The 17,348-nt window shown below is 51.9% G+C and overlaps 6 protein-coding genes across 6 annotated transcripts; 4 read left to right on the top strand and 2 right to left on the bottom strand.

The window, feature by feature from the left end:
• Positions 1-2,015: 2,015 nt before the first annotated feature.
• SPSK_07773 (uncharacterized protein) lies at positions 2,016-3,001 on the top strand (the record flags this gene model as incomplete). The annotated part of the gene is made up of 3 exons (XM_016734429.1): positions 2,016-2,056; positions 2,156-2,597; positions 2,657-3,001. 3 exons carry the CDS (start codon positions 2,016-2,018, stop codon positions 2,999-3,001), a joined length of 828 nt encoding a protein of 275 aa, XP_016591257.1.
• Positions 3,002-6,296: 3,295 nt separating this feature from the next.
• Positions 6,297-7,177, top strand: SPSK_10789 (uncharacterized protein; the record flags this gene model as incomplete). The annotated part of the gene is made up of 2 exons (XM_016737063.1): positions 6,297-6,749; positions 6,848-7,177. The coding sequence occupies 2 exons, from the start codon at positions 6,297-6,299 to the stop codon at positions 7,175-7,177; spliced, it is 783 nt and encodes a 260-aa protein (XP_016591256.1).
• A 121-nt stretch (positions 7,178-7,298) lies between these two features.
• On the bottom strand, positions 7,299-11,320 carry SPSK_06895 (uncharacterized protein; the record flags this gene model as incomplete). Its single annotated transcript, XM_016733567.1, has 11 exons — positions 7,299-7,547; positions 7,605-7,740; positions 7,815-8,133; positions 8,206-8,370; positions 8,442-8,517; positions 8,580-8,976; positions 9,047-9,451; positions 9,520-9,992; positions 10,063-10,115; positions 10,168-11,009; positions 11,190-11,320. 11 exons carry the CDS (start codon positions 11,318-11,320, stop codon positions 7,299-7,301), a joined length of 3,246 nt encoding a protein of 1,081 aa, XP_016591255.1.
• A 1,158-nt stretch (positions 11,321-12,478) lies between these two features.
• SPSK_07919 (uncharacterized protein) lies at positions 12,479-13,234 on the bottom strand (the record flags this gene model as incomplete). The annotated part of the gene is made up of 2 exons (XM_016734572.1): positions 12,479-12,744; positions 12,802-13,234. 2 exons carry the CDS (start codon positions 13,232-13,234, stop codon positions 12,479-12,481), a joined length of 699 nt encoding a protein of 232 aa, XP_016591254.1.
• Positions 13,235-14,230: 996 nt separating this feature from the next.
• Positions 14,231-15,990, top strand: SPSK_07327 (MFS transporter, PHS family, inorganic phosphate transporter; the record flags this gene model as incomplete). The annotated part of the gene is made up of 5 exons (XM_016733991.1): positions 14,231-14,678; positions 14,735-15,007; positions 15,066-15,198; positions 15,266-15,395; positions 15,451-15,990. The coding sequence occupies 5 exons, from the start codon at positions 14,231-14,233 to the stop codon at positions 15,988-15,990; spliced, it is 1,524 nt and encodes a 507-aa protein (XP_016591253.1).
• Positions 15,991-16,489: 499 nt separating this feature from the next.
• SPSK_07956 (uncharacterized protein) lies at positions 16,490-17,194 on the top strand (the record flags this gene model as incomplete). The annotated part of the gene is made up of 1 exon (XM_016734608.1): positions 16,490-17,194. One exon carries the CDS (start codon positions 16,490-16,492, stop codon positions 17,192-17,194), a length of 705 nt encoding a protein of 234 aa, XP_016591252.1.
• Positions 17,195-17,348: the final 154 nt, after the last annotated feature.

Raw genomic sequence — 17,348 nt, 5'->3', positions numbered from 1 at the left:
CTCGAGGCATCGTCCAAATACGTTGTGCTCTGCACACGACGGAGTCGAGTTGCCTTTGTCTTTTGAAGGTGGAAAGCTTGACTTGTTCGTTTTTTTTTTGGTGTTTTTTATACACACCCACTCCACTCATTGATTTGCACAGCAGATGCACCGCTTGTCTCGTTTGCATGTTTCGTCATTTACTTTCTTTGTCTTTTTCTTGTCAAGGACAACTCTTTGAATGTTGCGTTGTCATCAGATCTGGCTCACCCACTTTGTTGGGGCGATGCCCCTGCCTTCATTTTCTGATTTTGTATTGTTCCGTGCAACACTTGTCGTGATGATTTCACAGCTTTTGTAAGAAGCTCCACTCTCAAGACAAGTGTGATGGAAGGGATTCGAAATCACAGTTTTTTTTTTTCATTTCATGTCTGCATATGTCATGTACAGGGCCAATGTATCAGCCGGAGGGGGGGAGAGGAATTCGACCATAAGGTGTCGGGTCGCAAGGAAGGGCAGTGGTCTAATCAGCAAGAACATATTTGTTCTTTATTTCCAGGTTGAACACGTGGGGTTTCATGTAATCAGAACAGTTTCGCAATATAGTGCTTTTCAAATACTTTGACCGTACAGAGAACTTTACCAAATTCGTATCACCCATTACTCATAATCGACACTCTAGCTTATATTACATTCGAGATGCTACTGTTTGAGTTTTCAAATCACCAATGTATTAAAAATCATCGCACAATCGCCTCAAAGTGAACTATCTATCTGTCATGTAAACACTTCATGGTCTTACCAATTCATTGGGTATCCAATTACATCCTCTGTCTTGGTAGATGGTGAGACAGTGTGTTTGGAAACAGATCAGTTCCGCACCTTGGTCGAACTGGTCGAATTCGACTGTGTAGTTGGATGCGGGCGCGGTCGAGTGGGTGGCTTCGGCGGCAATGGTCTGAAGAGCATGGTCGCTGCCTGGTTCTTGATGGTGATGGTAAAAGGTCTTGATCTCGTGGATGTTGGGACTCGTGGCCGATATGCGATGAAGTACTGGTTGTGGCGGTCAAGCTCAGTCGCTGATAATGCCTAGGAACAATATATGGTGTTAACTGAAGAGACAGTCGATGTATTTATACATTTTTGGACTCTAGCCTGATGCCCCAACAGATTACTATTCGTTCTCAAGCACGGCCATTTCCATGTGGCGATATATGTCGTGATAAAGCACCTTCCTGCTGATGATTGCGGCGAGAGCTTTGTAACATCACCGTCCTTGATAGTTTATGACGAGGAAGTCTACTCGTCCACAAACCTGGGTGCCAGGGCTCCTCAGACTTGTGCACGCATTGTGCGGGTAGATGGTAAACTCAGTAGACCTGAATTGGTACAACAGCTAGTGGCTGTCCAAGAACTACTATTTCGTGATGTCATATCAACTAATAGACGTACGCCACTATTATTTTGTCAAGTGACTGTACGATTCGCTATTATCGGTCTTGCTTTCATACTGGTTGTCTTATGAACTGTTCCTTTTTCCGTCTCAAACTTTTCCTTTTTTTGCACTTTGTATTCAGGTTTTATTACTTGCTACCTTATATTCCCGCACTAAAAAGTATGGCGGTATATTAAGAATAAGTTTTACAACATAGAAGAAAGAAAAGCGGTTCGTTTCCAGTCATTTCTAATTCACATTCGAAAGGGGACTCATGTCCGCACCGTCCTCAGCTTTTACCACGTTTGAGCCCCCGGCGAATGATATCTCGGATGGCGTTGATATGTGGGCGTAGAGTGGCGACATAGTGCTATTAAAAGTGGGGCCTTCAGCACTTGCGGAGGTTCTGCTGTAAAACTGTTTTTCGGAGACAGGGAGACAACTATTCAACGTCGTTACTCAAGCCACAGACCGCAGAATACAAATACCTGACTGACGTGCCTGGCAGCCCTCGCATGTATTGCCGGCTCCTTCAGCATAAAACATTCAAAGATTAATATTGCACAGTTCTTAGACAGCCGCCTATCTTATATAACCCACAATGGCGCAGCAAGGACGCCTTCGTTCCTATTTTTCGTCTGGGTACGTCGTTTCTTACCCCCTTGCTCTAAACGTCTTCCCCCTTCTTTCCACGTTCTGGTGCTGACTCTAGACCCGCGGCTCCGGGCTACCTCTTCGCAGCGACACTAGCCGTGAAAGCCAAAAGAAGGCATGGGCCGAGCTCTGGGACACCGACCAAAGCGATCTGTGGGACCGGGGCACGCCGTCGGCCGCTCTGATCGACTGGCTCGAGGCGCGCCCGGCGCCTCTTGCCCTCGCAGACGTACCTCGACATGGAGAGCGGCTGACGGCGCTGGTGCCGGGCTGCGGACGAGGCTATGACGTCGTCATGCTCGCGCTGCACGGATTCGACGTTGTCGGGCTCGAGAGCTCGCCCAAGGCCGCCGAAGCAGCGCGGGCGTATGCACAGAGCGAGCTGGCAGATCCGCACGACTATAACTTTGGCGACGCTCATGCCACCGCGCCGCCGGCCGAGGGTGCGGGCAGCGTGATGATTGTGGTCGGCGACTTTTTCGACGACGCATGGAGCACGGCCCAATTCGATCTCATCTACGACTACACGGTGCGTCGCCTTGGTGACAGAACAAGGGCCAACCATGACTATAGACTGACGTGTGCTAGTTCCTCTGTGCGCTGCATCCTTCATTACGCAAAGACTGGGCTCGCCGGATGCACGAGCTTCTTCGGCCCTCGGGCGTACTTGTCTGTTTGGAGTTTCCGCTTTTTAAAAGCCGTGACGAGCCCGGCCCACCCTGGCCGTTGCAGGGAGTATATTGGAACCTCCTTGCCGAAGGTGGCAATGGGATGCAGATGGACGACAACAAGAAGGCGGACACTTCGACAGAGGGACCCTTTGTGAGGCTGGACTACATTAGTCCCCGTCGGTCGTATCCACAAGGTAGAGGGACGGACATGGTCAGCGTATGGAGGTTGCGCGGTAGTCAAGGCCGAGACAAGACAACCTAGTTTTAACTTGTGGAATGAGTTCAGCCTTAACGTTAAATGTTCGTTGTAAATATAGAGCACTATTTTTGTCGATATGATAGCCGACAGTCTGCTTATATGCATTTGGCGTAAGTTATAATGCCGCGTCAATGTGCGCATCTGCCGTCCGGATAGACACTTTGTGTACACTGAGGTTACCGTAAAAGCCTCGTGTGGCGGCAAGTTGGCAAACTTGGCCGTGAAGAGGCACCAACGGCCGGGGATAACTCGGTCCGAGACCAAGAGCAGAATCAGTGACGCTGGTTGGCAGATCACATGTAGCTCCGGAGGTGTTTTCTAGATGCGATGATTGACGGATGGGCTTGGTAGACATTGCTGCGTGTCGCTGTGGTCGTTTGCAGATGGCATATTTAGTAAATAAAGCACGAAGCTTGACGTTTTCGTAGTTCTTGCGACAACAGTAAATTTATCTGACAACGTTGAGTTGCCTGGTGTGCTGTGGTGAGTTATCATTGAAGGTGAATAGTTGATACACTGTGTATACTACAAACCTGTCACAGAACTGTAGATAGTGGTAATTTTGCCGCGTAACGTATCCGTCGTGACTCAACTACTGGCTTTGAAGCTCGGCCTGAGCAGGTGGATATCAGTAAGATATAGCAGAGCCAGATCGTCAAATATATTTGAGGCTGTTACGAAGGTGAGCAGTCGCCCTTTGGCTGCAGTGACGGGGTAAACAACTCACCAAAAACCTTTCATTCAGTGCCGCAAACCACTAAGCTAGATGCTTGGTCACTTGCTTGTGTGTCGTAATTAGTTGCGTATGAATCACTGTTTCTAAATATGCGCATGACTATGACCGTTCTCTCGTACCAAAATGCTCTCCCGGAAAATGTATAAAAAGGGGGCTTCTCCCACAAGGAAAGACATCTGGGAATCCCAGTCCCAGCAGAAACAAACACAAAACCGCAGAACACAGCAAACAAAAGGTCACAAACTCTCCAAAACGCCACCAACAACATCTTCAACTTCGCAACAAGCACAGCAAAACCTCTGACAGGTAAGATGCGCCTCCTCTAGACCGTCTCTAACCATACTGGGCGCAAGGCTCTCAATGGAGATTTTTGGCATTCCGGATCTACACCGTCGCCTCTCTTCACATTCTTCAGCGCGCCTCAATACTGACATATGCATTGGGTTATGAATTCAGCTCCATACAAACAACAGGAAACTTCCAACAGCCACGTTGCTTTTTAACCAGCCAACTACCTCCGGAAACTTACCAAAATGTCTGACGACGCGAACTGCATTACGAGTTGCCTTTCCTTTTTCTTTTGCTGCTGCTGCCCCGAAAATCTCAATGGCTACTAATGCCCCTTGGATTTTCTAGCTCGGGCAATGAGCACTTTGTGATAATTTTGCGCTGCAGTTTAAGTTTATTCTACAAAAATTCAAATAAAATCCTTCGAGGTCACAAAAACAATGTTCCTTTGCACTTCATTTGTGCTATTCCCATATCTTCTCAATGCCAATCCCTTATTTTCTAAATAAAACGGAAGAGGACGAGCCGTCAAATTGGCTGTGGGTTGTGTTTTCTGAAGTAGTGTCTGCCACAAAAGATGCACAGTTCTGCCTAACAAACCAAGCACGCTGCAGCCGACACTTTGCCCGCCTATCTGTCGCGCCGCTGGTCGCCCTAAGGTAGATATTCATAGATCAGCAAAGGCGGGAAGATGATGGAAGGCGGACAGAAGGGTCTGGGGCGGACCGCGTCAATGAAACGGCGACTGCTTAAATGTCGTATTGTGCAGACGCATATGGCAAGGAAAGACGTAAGCAGTGCCAAAAAAATGTACCAAAACGAAGAAACGGACATGGTTCGCGTTGCAACACAATGCTAATGCCTGCATGAGTTGGGGGCTCACCGGACATTGTCATATCGATGAGAGAGACGCCCTGATGATGTATTTTGTATTCCTGTGCCGTCTTTACATACAAACGTCACGACCACCATTCTACGTGTTGACGATTGCTTATCCGCTACGCCTTTTCATTGTCTTACTCAGAACGTAAACTCCCCTAGTATGATCAACTAGCAGAGCCATCTACCCCTGAGAAGTGCCTTTGCCACATTGAATCCATCCGTAGTCCTGCTTTCACTGAGGGGGAGCATGCGAGTAAGCAGGGCGATGTCAAGGATGATGGCCGCTGATAACAATGACTTTTATTTTAAGCTTTGAGTCTTGTTAAACGTGGCTTTCCCGATACCGGCCAATATGGCCGATGTGATGCTCGTAGCGTGCTTTCGGTGGATGTAAAATGTAGTACGACTCGACTGCGGAATGAACTGAGCTGCTGGCCTATACCTTCATGGCGTGGTCAGGGAGTACTGGTATGAATGCTGGTGAAAGAGGAGAACTTAGAAAACGTGTTAGAAAAGGATGTGCCGCATCTTTGGGTTGCGTTTTGTTTAGATATTCGTCAGCAGAATAGGGTTGTTGTCACGGCTGGGGCCCGGTGGGTGAGGGGGTTCATATGCGTCGTAGATAAGGACGAGCTGGTGAAGAGCACTATACGATTTACGGCTAGTTTCGCAGGAAACACAGGTTGGGTTGAAGACGACAACGAAGCTCAGGGAGCTACAATACAGGATGCAGGCAGAGATCAGACTAACAAGGAACCACGAATGTGACACGGCAGAATGGAAGCTGGCCACCAGCAAGCTAGCAAACACGTTTCTGACAGCTGTGTACGATTTACATCTCGTACAATGGAGGCCGCAGTCTGTTTCTCCTCGAAGCGCAGCAACAGGCATTGTTGCGGACTGGGGATATTCGGAGACTCGAAGGTCCGCTGTAAGGTTGCTATTTCAAACCATACTTCGTACTCTGGTAATATTTCTTTGTAATGTTTTTTTAGCGGTTACGAGTGGTCCGCTCTCAAGGTGTTTACTCGCCGCAGCATCTGCAAAATACTACGTAGACTCCACCGCGGAATGAAAGGCTTTACCAGAGCGGGATATCCATGGGGGCTTGGAGCTGAGCAATAAGTGCTGACAATAAGCGCTACTTCTCACGGTTGGGCAGCGTGTTCTGTGAGATGCGTCTGCACCTAGTCAGGGCGTTAGTGCTAGAATAAGCAGGCTTCACCGTTAAGAGTGGTCGAGAACGCAGAATGCCAGCCCAAGGCACGGTCCAACGTCCAACTCGGCGAATGTGCGAGACTGGGGACGTATATATATTCGTGCTTGTCTTGTGTTTTGCCATGCGGCTAGGCGATATTTACGCAAGAACAGAACTATCCCACTCTCTGCACCATGGCCTCCAAACCGATTCTCGTCTTCGTGCCTGGCGCCTTCCATCGGCCCTCGTCGTGGAACGCCGTCACCGAACCGCTCCGCAAAGAGGGCTACACCGTCCTGATGCCAGCTCTCACCGTCTGCCGAGACCTGCATTCGGCGACGGCCGAGTCTGCCGAATGGAAGGACCTGGCGGCCAAAGGCGTCCCCGAGGATGCCCAAGCCATACGCGACGTGTTGCTGCCCGAGCTAGACAAGGGCAACACGGCCATCCTTGTGTCCCACAGCTATGGCAGCATCCCTGCCAGCTTTGTCGTCCAGGACCAGACGGTCGCCGAGCGTGCGGCGCGCGGCTTGCCGGGAGGCATCGTCTCCTTTGTCGCCGTCGCCGGCGTTGCTTATCCCGTTCGGGGTAAGGGCATTATGGGAGACAACAGCGAGCCGCCCATTTTGCCGTACCACATATTGGACGTGAGTGAACAATATTACATGTTTCTTGCCACGCCCTGACCCTGCCCATATCTTGGGATGGACTGTTTTATTGATGATCATGACGTCCCACCATGCAGAACGGCATCCTCCACCTCCAAAAAGACTGTGTTCCTCTTTGGTACAGCGACCTCACACCGGAAGCCCAAGAGGCTGCTTGGGCCGATCTCATCAAAACGCAATCGCGGCAAAGTTTCCTGCTGTTCCCGGACTTTCTCGCGTCAGACATCAAGATCCCCAAGACGTGGGTCTTGACGGAGGAGGACCAAGCTGTGCTTCCGCAGTATCAGGCGGCATTTATCCAAGCCGGGCAGTTTGAAAATGTGATCAAGATCAAGTCTGGCCATGTCCCGATGCTCAACATGCCGGAGAAGATTGTTGAGATCATCCGTCAAGTCGCGAGCGCATAATTAGCATAGACATACGCAGTTCTGCCATCACGTAGCCAATTGGAGCATTATCACACCGACCTTAATATAGTGACTTAAAGTATGAAATCAATTCCGGGAAAGCAAAAACACATACATCCAATCACAACAGAGAGTCCAACGCCCCATCTTCGCGCGCAAACAAAAGCGAGTGCTGTTCTCTCCAGACAGAGACCATACTCGAAAAGTGCTGCAGGTGCTCGTTGTATCCGGCATTCTGCAGGGCAGCTGGTGGTACAGACGTGTTGGGCGTCTCATCGACCCCAAATGTCATTTTAACATTCCGCAGAATGTTTTCAGCCATCGATTCTATGGCGCGCTCCATCTTCCCTTTCGTGTCGCGGAGAAGATTCTGGATATCACGTGCCAATGCACTGCCCATGCTGAGAAAAATGTCACCTCTGCTTACCTTTGAGCCGATAATATCCTCCTGCTTGCTGCGCCGTCCGGTCCCAACCACTAGTGACGCGTCGCGGTATGCTGGAAGCATGTGTTCGACAATATACGACGCGCATGTGGCTTCACTGGCTTTGCTGCGCTTCGCTCTGCTCCGATGTGCCGTAGGTGTTAGTCGGGGGCCGCACAATGCATGATTATTCCTTTTGACATGGATGCGCACCTCAGCTCCACGAGGAAGCGTCGCTCGATTTGATCCAGGGTGTGCTTGAACTCCTGCAAGCCGAAATTGATCAAGCGCACCAGTTCTTCACGCCCTGGGACGCTAGTTGCAGACCCAATAACATCTTTCAGCTCAAGGAGGCTTGCACCAAGGTTCTCGTGTACGGCGTTGAACTCGTCCTGCGTTTGCTCTTCGAAAATGTCCCACTGGAAGTCAAGGTCGATCCGCATCCTCCAGATCAACTCGGCATTCCAGTTGACATGTGGCTTCTTTGGTGTGCTCCAATCGCCGTCATGAAGACACCATGAATTGTATTGGGCTGCGTAAAAACAGCGTCAGTGATTCGGCCACGCCAAGGCGAGACGACGGGGTTGAGTTCTGGTTCTCTTACTTTGATGCCAGTAGTTCTGCATCAAAGAAGTAGAGTCATTAGCCTTGTGTACTTGTTTCAAGGTGGGCGGCGACGGGTGCGGGTTCGAACTCACAGGACCTGACTTTGCAGTCCACTTGTTGCTTTCGGTGACAGCTTGATCCTTCCATATGTCACCCCTATTGGCTGTTTGCCGTGCCATCGTTAGAGATCAATCATAGGCAGAGTGGACGTTGGGGCTCGGGTGTCGGACGTACCGAAAAATACCATTATTAACTCGTTGAAACAACTTTCGACGTTGTCGACCCAGTCACTTTCCGGGCCTAGCAAATTCTATGGCACAGTTAGATAACTTGACAAAGGCATGGTATTCGAGAAATCTGCGTCGAGCATACATCGTCGTCTATCCCACGGAGCACTTGACGGACGCGATCTATGGAGGGATCAGATCGGTCGTGTCGGCCGTCTCGCCGCAGAGCCTGTGCGGCAATGGAATTTGTAACCCAGAGGTCGAGCGAGGTGACGAGGGAGGGAAGACTTGTTCGTAAGTAGTGCCTTGCTTCTCCCAGCAGGGCATCCGCTGCGATGGCTTGGCAGTGTCGTCGGAGAGCGGGAATCTGACTTTCTCGCACGAGCTCTGTGTTTCCAGTGGCCGTAGATTTTTCGTACCACTTGTTGGAAACACAGAAAACGGGCAGCTGACTGTTTTGGTTGCTCATCTTGGAGGCATAAGCATCCTGTAAGCCTTTTGTAACGTTCTTGTTTCTCTCTTCGACTAATAGTCGCTTGCGCCTACATAGAATAACGTGTTAGTCTCATGTGCCACGAGTTCCGTGCATGGGACGTATAGTCATCATCTTACATGAGTTTCCTATTTTGTTCCGTTCGAAGGGAACCTGCGGCTTGTGCATTGTTTATCTCGATGTCGAGGCGATCCAGTTTGGCCTTTATTTCTGGGTCTTGGATCTCACGCCGTGCAGATCGAACATTAATGTCCTCCGCATGTGAAAGTGCAACGGCGATGTTTAGGCGAGCGGCGCCTTGTTCCTGCCACTCGTTTGGGGCGTGACTTGCAAGGGATGTGTAGAGAGATGACCGCAAAGACTGATCAGAGATTGCCCGTGCAATGCGGCCTACGACAAGAATGCTATCACATTGCTTAACGTATTCGTGTGCCGCACGGACTCGAGCCAGGTTGACGTCCTGGAGGCCGGGGAGGTCGGCTAGGATGATACCGGAGTCGAGCACATGTGCACTGAGAAATATCCTAGATCGAGATCCGTTAGTAAAATGTAAATACGGCAAGTGGTTGGAAGTACAGGAATTTGTAGACACCTGATTAGATTGGTAAACGGCCAGAACTTATCCTCCATAAATGGCCGCGTAGCAACACTACACTCATCCACGGACAGGGCCGTAGTTGTCCAGAAGCCCTCGTCACTTCCGCGTGGCCATTCAATGCGGCCCGCCCATGTGATAAGCTGTTCTAGGATGCGTTCGTCGGAACCGTCCTCCATGTTCAGGGCAAACGAGGAACTAAAGTCACGTTCATGGCGGAATGCTGTCTGCAGAGTCGACCACGCCGTGTTGGATGTAGCCTCGAGACGCTTGTATTCGTCATCACCCAATGCCTCTGGGTTAATATCCGGACGATAGATGCGGCGGTAGTTCCAAAGCAGCTCTTGTAAGTGCTCCTTTATGCCGGCAGAATTCAAGTATTCGACTTCGATCAAAAACGGCGCTTCCTGATTCGGCTTTTTGCGGTGATACTCTGTGACAATTGACGTACAGGCACGACCACTGTCGCTCTGTGGTTGGCGAGGAGTAATATTAGATTGCTGTACGGCATATGCAGCAGGCGATGTTGAGAAAACGTACCTCGGGAGCAAGACCCGGAACATGCAGGAGAGAATTGATCAGACTGCTTTTCCCTACAAAACCATTAGACACTGTATAAATAGGGCAGAGGCGTGAGATACGTACCGTCTCCAGTATTTCCCAATACAGCTATAATGCGTTCACTCCGCCCTTGAAACGTCTTAAGACGATTTGCATCGTCGAGGAGATGCTTTACGTTGTCATCCATAGTAGAACCGGAGAAGAGTCTGGCGATTTCCGAAGAAATGTCCTGGGCCAGCCGGTTTCCATCCTCGATTGCATTTTGCACTGTGGGGGAGAAAAAGGGCTGGGCTGGGGCTTCCTCTTCGCGTGGATTGTATGGCCGAGGGGGTTGAGTATCCGCTGGAGGTGCTGGGGAAGCTGCTAGTTCCGGCACGTCTGACCGTGTCAGGCCAGGAACACGGGTTGTTGGTACACCATCGAGTTCAAAACCGGTGGCGTGTGTAGCCAGCAAGGGCTCGGCGATGGGCACGATGATGGGAGCGGTCCTGTTTATCCCGGATGCAGCAACGTTTCCAGTCGGCGTTGTCGTTGTAACTGTGGACGCAGTCGGGCTTGTCGGTGCTGTAACAAATGTGACTATGGGAGACGCCGTCGATTGGCCTTGTGCCTGCGGGGAGTCGGGTCTCGGGAGGTGAAAGGACAGACTGGCATTGCTTCGGCTGGATGTTGGGGTGTCACGACGCGATGCAGTCGCAGAGTCGAAGGGCGAATCGGAAGTGTTGCTGATGGCAGGTCTAAAAGTATATTCGAATCCTCTGTCGTTTTGCGACGGTGTCGTTTCTGTTGTTGCGGGACCATTGCCAAATATGAACATCGGTGGTGTTGACGTCTCTGGCTGCTGGGGCGTAGTTGCGTTACCAGACGCGGTGACAGGTGGAGGGATCCCGACATCAGCTTCACGGCCTGAACCCGTCCGTCCGTTCCTTTGAGATTCAGCTGTCATGGTCGTGATACATGCGAAGTCGCTGAGGTAGGCAAATCACTGACGTATGTCTGGTTAGGATGGGTATCCAAAGATGCTGTGAAGCAAGAAATGGTCGGGATCCGTGTCTTAATATGTACGTGCAACAACACGGATACTTCACCACGCACAAGCAACTCACCTGAGAGACCTGTTGCCTCTACTTGTGGGTTTCAACTGAAACTTGGCGCCCATGTCGTGGCTGTGTATTGGCTGCGCAGTGGTCAGGCCTGGAGGGTATCGGCCTTGACCGCAGGCCATGCTGCAGCCCATGGTTAGAATGTGCCCGGCGCGTAAATGGACCAATGTTCGGCCGTTGGTTGGGGTGATACGACATTGCCTCTGCATCATGGTGTTGTCGATAATGTTTGAGATTCTGCGGAGGTGCCTTTAGTACCCTCCGTTGCCACGAATATGGCAGGTGGCACTGGTCCCGCCTGTTTGCTGTTGTTTGTTGTTGTTTGCCTGTCGCTGATGCCTTCAGGGGCAGAGAGGAAAGCACCCCACCTCGCCAGCCACTCATATTCGCAATCACGCCTTATTTGGGGGCCAAAAGACAACAAGAGGCCGCCCGGCCAGGAGAGGTAAGTGTTTCGTACTTTGTACGAGAGTATTTTTGGAGGGAATACATTTGGTCTGAGGGCCGTGTGGAAGGCGCTTTCCGGTGGCCTGTACAAAATATGTCGTGTATGTCGTGTTTTGTGGGCAACACGACGCCACTAAAAATAAGTATTAGCGAAAGGCAAACCCCACTAGCCAGGTCCGCGGCTGGTGTCATTGGGCGGAAACTACGCGGGTAAAGACGGGCTTTCGGTCGCTCATGTGTCCGCCAAGATTGACGGGGAGGCTGCGTCACTTGTGGGCTGTGATGATAATGAGGGCATTCTGTCTTCACCATTTTCTGTTTGCTGCATTGTTTAGGGTATTTCCGGCAGAAAAGTACCGCCGCACAGCCGGTGCACTATAACTGATGTCCGAAGGCCTCCTAATTACGACTATTCGTGTGCTTCAAGATGCTCGGATGTCAGACCAGGCGCGACTTGGCCAACTGCAAACGACCGGGCCCTGCAGCTCCGGCACAGTCGCAACCTTTGTAGCAGGAGTGGTGTGAGCAATTTCCTGCCTGCAGGAGCAAATGCAATCGTAGCTGGAAATAGCCCCCCCCTCCCCCCTCCCCCCTCCCCCCCTTCACCCTTTATGCCAGGTAGTCGGTGTGCCGTCTAGCCGATTCCCGTCATTCGTCACAGTATCATATTTCTCACGCTTCTTGGAGACTCCCAACCATTGGCGACTAGCTCGGCGCAACCGTCAAGAGAGCCCCAGACTGCAGTGAGAAGACAATATCTCATATACCGGATAGCATGCACACTATCACGGCGGCAGCATCTCTCCAATAAACTGTGTTGTGCCGAACGGTCTCCCTGCCTCTGATCAAGAGAGTGTAGCATGCATCATATATGTATCGACCCATTGGTCTGGCTTGTCGCCTTGTGCACCCGACAGGGCTGCCAAGTTGAGCGACAAAGTGTCAATCACCTTGAAGCCGCATCGCTCGTAGAACGAGCGCGATCCCGAAACCGACAAGAGGAACACGTTGTCGAGTCCACGTTGTTTCGCCATCGCCGTGGCCTCTTCCACAAGCCGCTTGCCGTAGCCATGGCCCTGGTGTCTAGGCCGTGTTGCGAGAAGGGAGATGTCTGGGACATACGGTTAGCACTGTCTTGCTCGCAGTACACAGCTCATCGTCCACGTACATAGATGCGGCATGTTTTGCACGTGTCGCTTCTTCATGGCGTCCACCTGGCTATAGTACGCATCAGCCGCAGCTAGATTGATGTCGTCCGGCGGCAGAGCCGGGTCGGCCGTGAACTTGTATGGCTGGATCCAGGCCGCGTCGTTGCGGCCCTCTGGCCAGAGATACCACCGCACAATGGCCACGATCTCGTCGTCTCTGTGGTCTCCCTTTGCAACAATCTTCCTGTAAAACACTTCCGGGCGATGGAATGCGCGCTTGTATGCTGCTATATCGCTGGCGATGATTGCTTCTGTTGCGCCGCGCGGGTGGATCACAGAGAGCACGGGCGCTGTCGATGCTGTGACCTCGTAAAATATGCGCGTCAGCCTCTCCAAATCGTCGATTGTGGCCGGTACTAGAGGGAGGGCCGCATTTGTTAGGTGCGTCGGCATGGTCTGTATGCGTGGTGTATTCTTGCTAAAAGTGTCGCGTGTTCCTAATTTTCTTCTTGGAAACTGTCTATTGCAAGCACAGAGTGTGGTCGACGTTGAAGTTTCCGTGCGGACCAAATGAGACACACTAAAGCCGTTGAACACCTGCCGCTCACATGTATAACGTGACAAGGCGTGTATAGGCAGAAACTTCAATACACTTGAAGGGTTTTTATAAGGCGATGTTATATTGTCGATGCCCATCAACCGTTCGAATCGCACCAGGTGTGTCACCACGACGGCGTGCAATGTCGCATGACGCAGTCCGTCAAACCCCGGCGTAATAAAGAGGTCATTGAAGTCATTGAACCATGCGGGATGGTCGCCACCAACCAGGCCTTCAACCAGTCTACAATGTACCAGGAGACCTTGGATTCCACATGCTGCAGCAGCGACAAGTCTCGGCTGTCACTTGTCGGAAGAAAGATATATATGGTAAAAGAGTAGAATTTGAGAAATTGCGAATAGACTACATCGGGACTTCTTCGCTGCGCACGTGTCTGATCTGTACCTGAATACGTGAGATTCGTGAGATTTTACTCCATGGCAGCGGTAGCAGCAAACTAATACACGGACTTGATGCCGTGGCCCAAAACCACACCAAAACATCGACTAGCACTTATAGGGCCACACATCCTGGTCGTCACACCTCAGGAGCCAGTTGTGTCGTGTACGAAAGGCACGTGGCGTCGTTTGGTGTTGATGCCATCTTCAGCTTTCGTCTCGACGATGGTGATAGTCGGGGACCGTGGCCATGGACAACCATATTCGAGAGCGGCGATGGCCCGACGGATTCGAAGTTGACGGATGATGAGGAAAGATATTTCAAGCATTCGGGGACGGTCATTTGTGTTGGAGAGGACGGCTATTACTTTGCAGATTCAGGCAGCAGAGCATCTCTTTCTCGACACTCACATAATACGATTCTATTCTGATTCTATTCTGATTCTATTCGCCATGGCTCCGGCATTTTTCTCCGATTTAAAGTTCCTCGTTGTAGCAGGCATTGGACTATTTGGTGATGGCTATCTGAACGTTAGCATTGGTTTGGGTACGTTGTTTCAATACGCCGCGTTTTGGCAAACAGAGCGCACCGCAACTGACAGCATAGTTGTGCCCATGATTGGGTACATCTACTACCAGGACGAGGGCGGCAAAGTCCCGACAGTGCCTGCCGACATCATCAAGGGCGCTCTGTCCATTGGCATGGTCCTCGGCCAGTTTCTCTTTGGCCTTTTTGGGGATACACTGGGCCGGCGACACGTCTATGGCAAGGAGCTGCTGGTGACCATCATCGGAACTCTGCTTGTGATTCTCCTTCCCTGGTCCACGACGTTTTCGCACAATGGGATCGTTGCGTGGCTCTCCGTCTTTCGAGTTCTCAGTGGCATAGGGACAGGAGGAGGTGCGTCTTCCACGGTCTTCGAACCGATTTATCAGAATACCACTAATCCACGCCAGACTACCCGGTGACGGCATCTCTTTCGGCCGAGCACAACCCCGTCGGCTCGCGTGCGCGTCTCGTCCTCCTCGTCTTTGCGTCTATCGGCCTGGGCACAATGGCATCCGGCGTCGTGTACGTCGTCCTCCTGGAAGCCTTCAAAGGTGCTGTGGAGAGCAACATCGACCACCTGCAGTGGGTGTGGCGTCTTCTGTTTGGCATCGGCATCATCCCTTCGGCGCTGACCGTATACGCTCGGCTCACCATGCCCGAGACCAAGCCCTACGAGGAGTGTAAGTAGAGCACGACAGTCAAGAATACTTGAAAAAATCAACTTATTGACCGCAATAGATGTCGGTGCCGACGCGAGCTTGCAAAGGGGCCACCGTGGTCTGACGCAGCAGCTCCGTGATTTCCGTGAATACTTTGCCGAGTGGAAGCATGCCAAGGTGTTGTTTGCGACCTGTTCGACCTGGTTTCTCTTGTACGTTACGACAATGCAATCTGCCCTACGTTTGCTTAAGAGACCGTAGAGCTGATTTCTGCTATAGCGATATTGCATTTTACGGCATTAGCCTGAACCAGAGCGTCATTCTTGGAAAGATTGGCTTTGGAACGGGCCCTACGCCATGGGCAACACTTCACAATACGGCTATAGGAAACATAATCGTCTGTGCCGCGGTACGTTAGACCCCTGGGCATATTCGTTGGGATGACCAGCATCTAACAGTCCTAGGGTTTCCTCCCGGGCTACTATCTGTCCATCTTCCTGCCGGACCTCTTTGGCCGTGTCCGCCAACAAGTCATTTGCAGCATGGCTGTGGCCGTCTTCTATGCCATTTGGGCGGGCGTCACCGACCACACATCCGCCGGTGGGCTGCTCACGCTCTTCACCTTCTCTCAGTTTTTTCTCTGCGTCGGACCGAGTGCCACCACGTTTCTGATCCCCGTCGAGGTATTTCCGACTCGTGTACGGGCCACCGCCCATGGATTGTCTGCCGCGTCGGGCAAAGCCGGTGCCATTTTGGCCGCCTTTACATTTGGCACAGCGACGGACAAGATCGGTCTCAAGGGCGTCCTGGGTCTGTTTTCCGGTATTATGGCCCTGGTCGCCTTGCTCACGCTCTTGATCCCTGAGACAAAGGGCCGGACACTGGAGGAGATTGAGTCGGGTATGTTGTACGGCAGTGCCGTAACGGTCGTGCGTGAGGTGGAGGGCGAGTCGGAGATAGAGGCACCTGTGGTTAAGGGGGAGAAGAGTGAGCCTGTGGAGTAACGCTGTAGACCAAAGTAGTGCTGTTAGATTCAGCCAAGACAACAATCTAGAGCGATGCACCAATACACCAGAATAAAAAATCGCAAAGGGATAGAAATTGTTTGTACCAAGCCAATGATGGCCAAGAAATGAACGATTCCTTCAGCATTGCCCACGTGTCTTGGGGAGAAGCCGCTCGTATGCCAGTCTGTGGAAACCTGGCGTGTGGTTCAAGTCGACGGATACGAGACTCGGCGCATCGCCGCGATATAGCGTCTGTCACCATCGCATGGAAGAATTGCCATCACAGCACTAACAAACGATCACCGGCCAGGATTCCGACACATGCTTTACGGCACAGTCTGCCTCGTTTGATGTCCTGGTCGAGATATTTGGTAGACCATTGCAGTTCAGACTTGGTGTGTCCTTAGTACTTATACCATGTTGTCTTGGCTATACCCGTCAAAGGTAATACAGCCAATACCCAATAGTCCTCACACCCACCCCACCGACACTCAACATGGCCATCAAAGACGCTGACCTCGGCATTGATCTCGGAGAGATTGCCTACATCCCCACGACCGGCGTCACCAAGGTGTTTGACGTGCCCGTTGTCGACGCCACATCCGAAAACATCAAAGGCTACGGCCAGATTGTCGACGCCGACCCCAAGACCTTCCCCATCGAAATCGTGCAGTGGCCCGCCCAGGGCACACGCCCCGTCGATGCCAACTCGGGCGACCAGGGCGGCGTGACAGAGGGCTTGTTTGAGTTTTGGTGGAAGGGCGACACCCTGTACGCGCGCAACAACGCCGTGGGCGACAGCTACCTATTTGCGTGGAGCGTGCTGCCAGAGCAGGCGGCCACTACCGGGCCGGCCAACCATCCGCGGGACAAGGTGCTGATCTGGCGGGCCAACTACCATCCGGACGGTGGGCAGCTCTTTTTCCCCATGGATGCCGAGGACTGCAGCGGCTTCCTCGTGCCCCTGGCCCTCCCCGGCGACGACGTCACGCCCGAAAAGTTCGTGGCGTTTCGTTGCACGGGCGGCAAGGGCCTCTACATTCACCCCAACATCTGGCATGGTGCCGTCGTGCCGTTGGACGACCACAGCCGGATTCTGGACCGGCAGGGGCGTGTGCATGCACGCGTGTCCGTGGACTTTGTCAAGGAGTTCGGCGGCTATCTGTCAGTGCCTCTGGGCCCGGTGACGAAGAAGGTCTAAGGGCGAGGCGGGTCGGTAGTTGATTCGCCGAGAATGCATCAACCCATTCAGCCGAATCGACAAACCGTCGATGTTCTTGGTGGTCTGTAGTGTAGCCAAAAAGGGTCTACATATTGTTGGGAAAGCTACGCAACAGTTGCCCCTTAGCGGAGTT

Source organism: Sporothrix schenckii (genome assembly GCF_000961545.1).
Source record: "Sporothrix schenckii 1099-18 chromosome Unknown Cont41, whole genome shotgun sequence".
NCBI lineage: Eukaryota > Fungi > Ascomycota > Sordariomycetes > Ophiostomatales > Ophiostomataceae > Sporothrix > Sporothrix schenckii.
The sequence above is the reverse complement of the archived record's forward strand: the minus strand, read 5'-3'. Positions and strand labels throughout refer to the sequence as shown.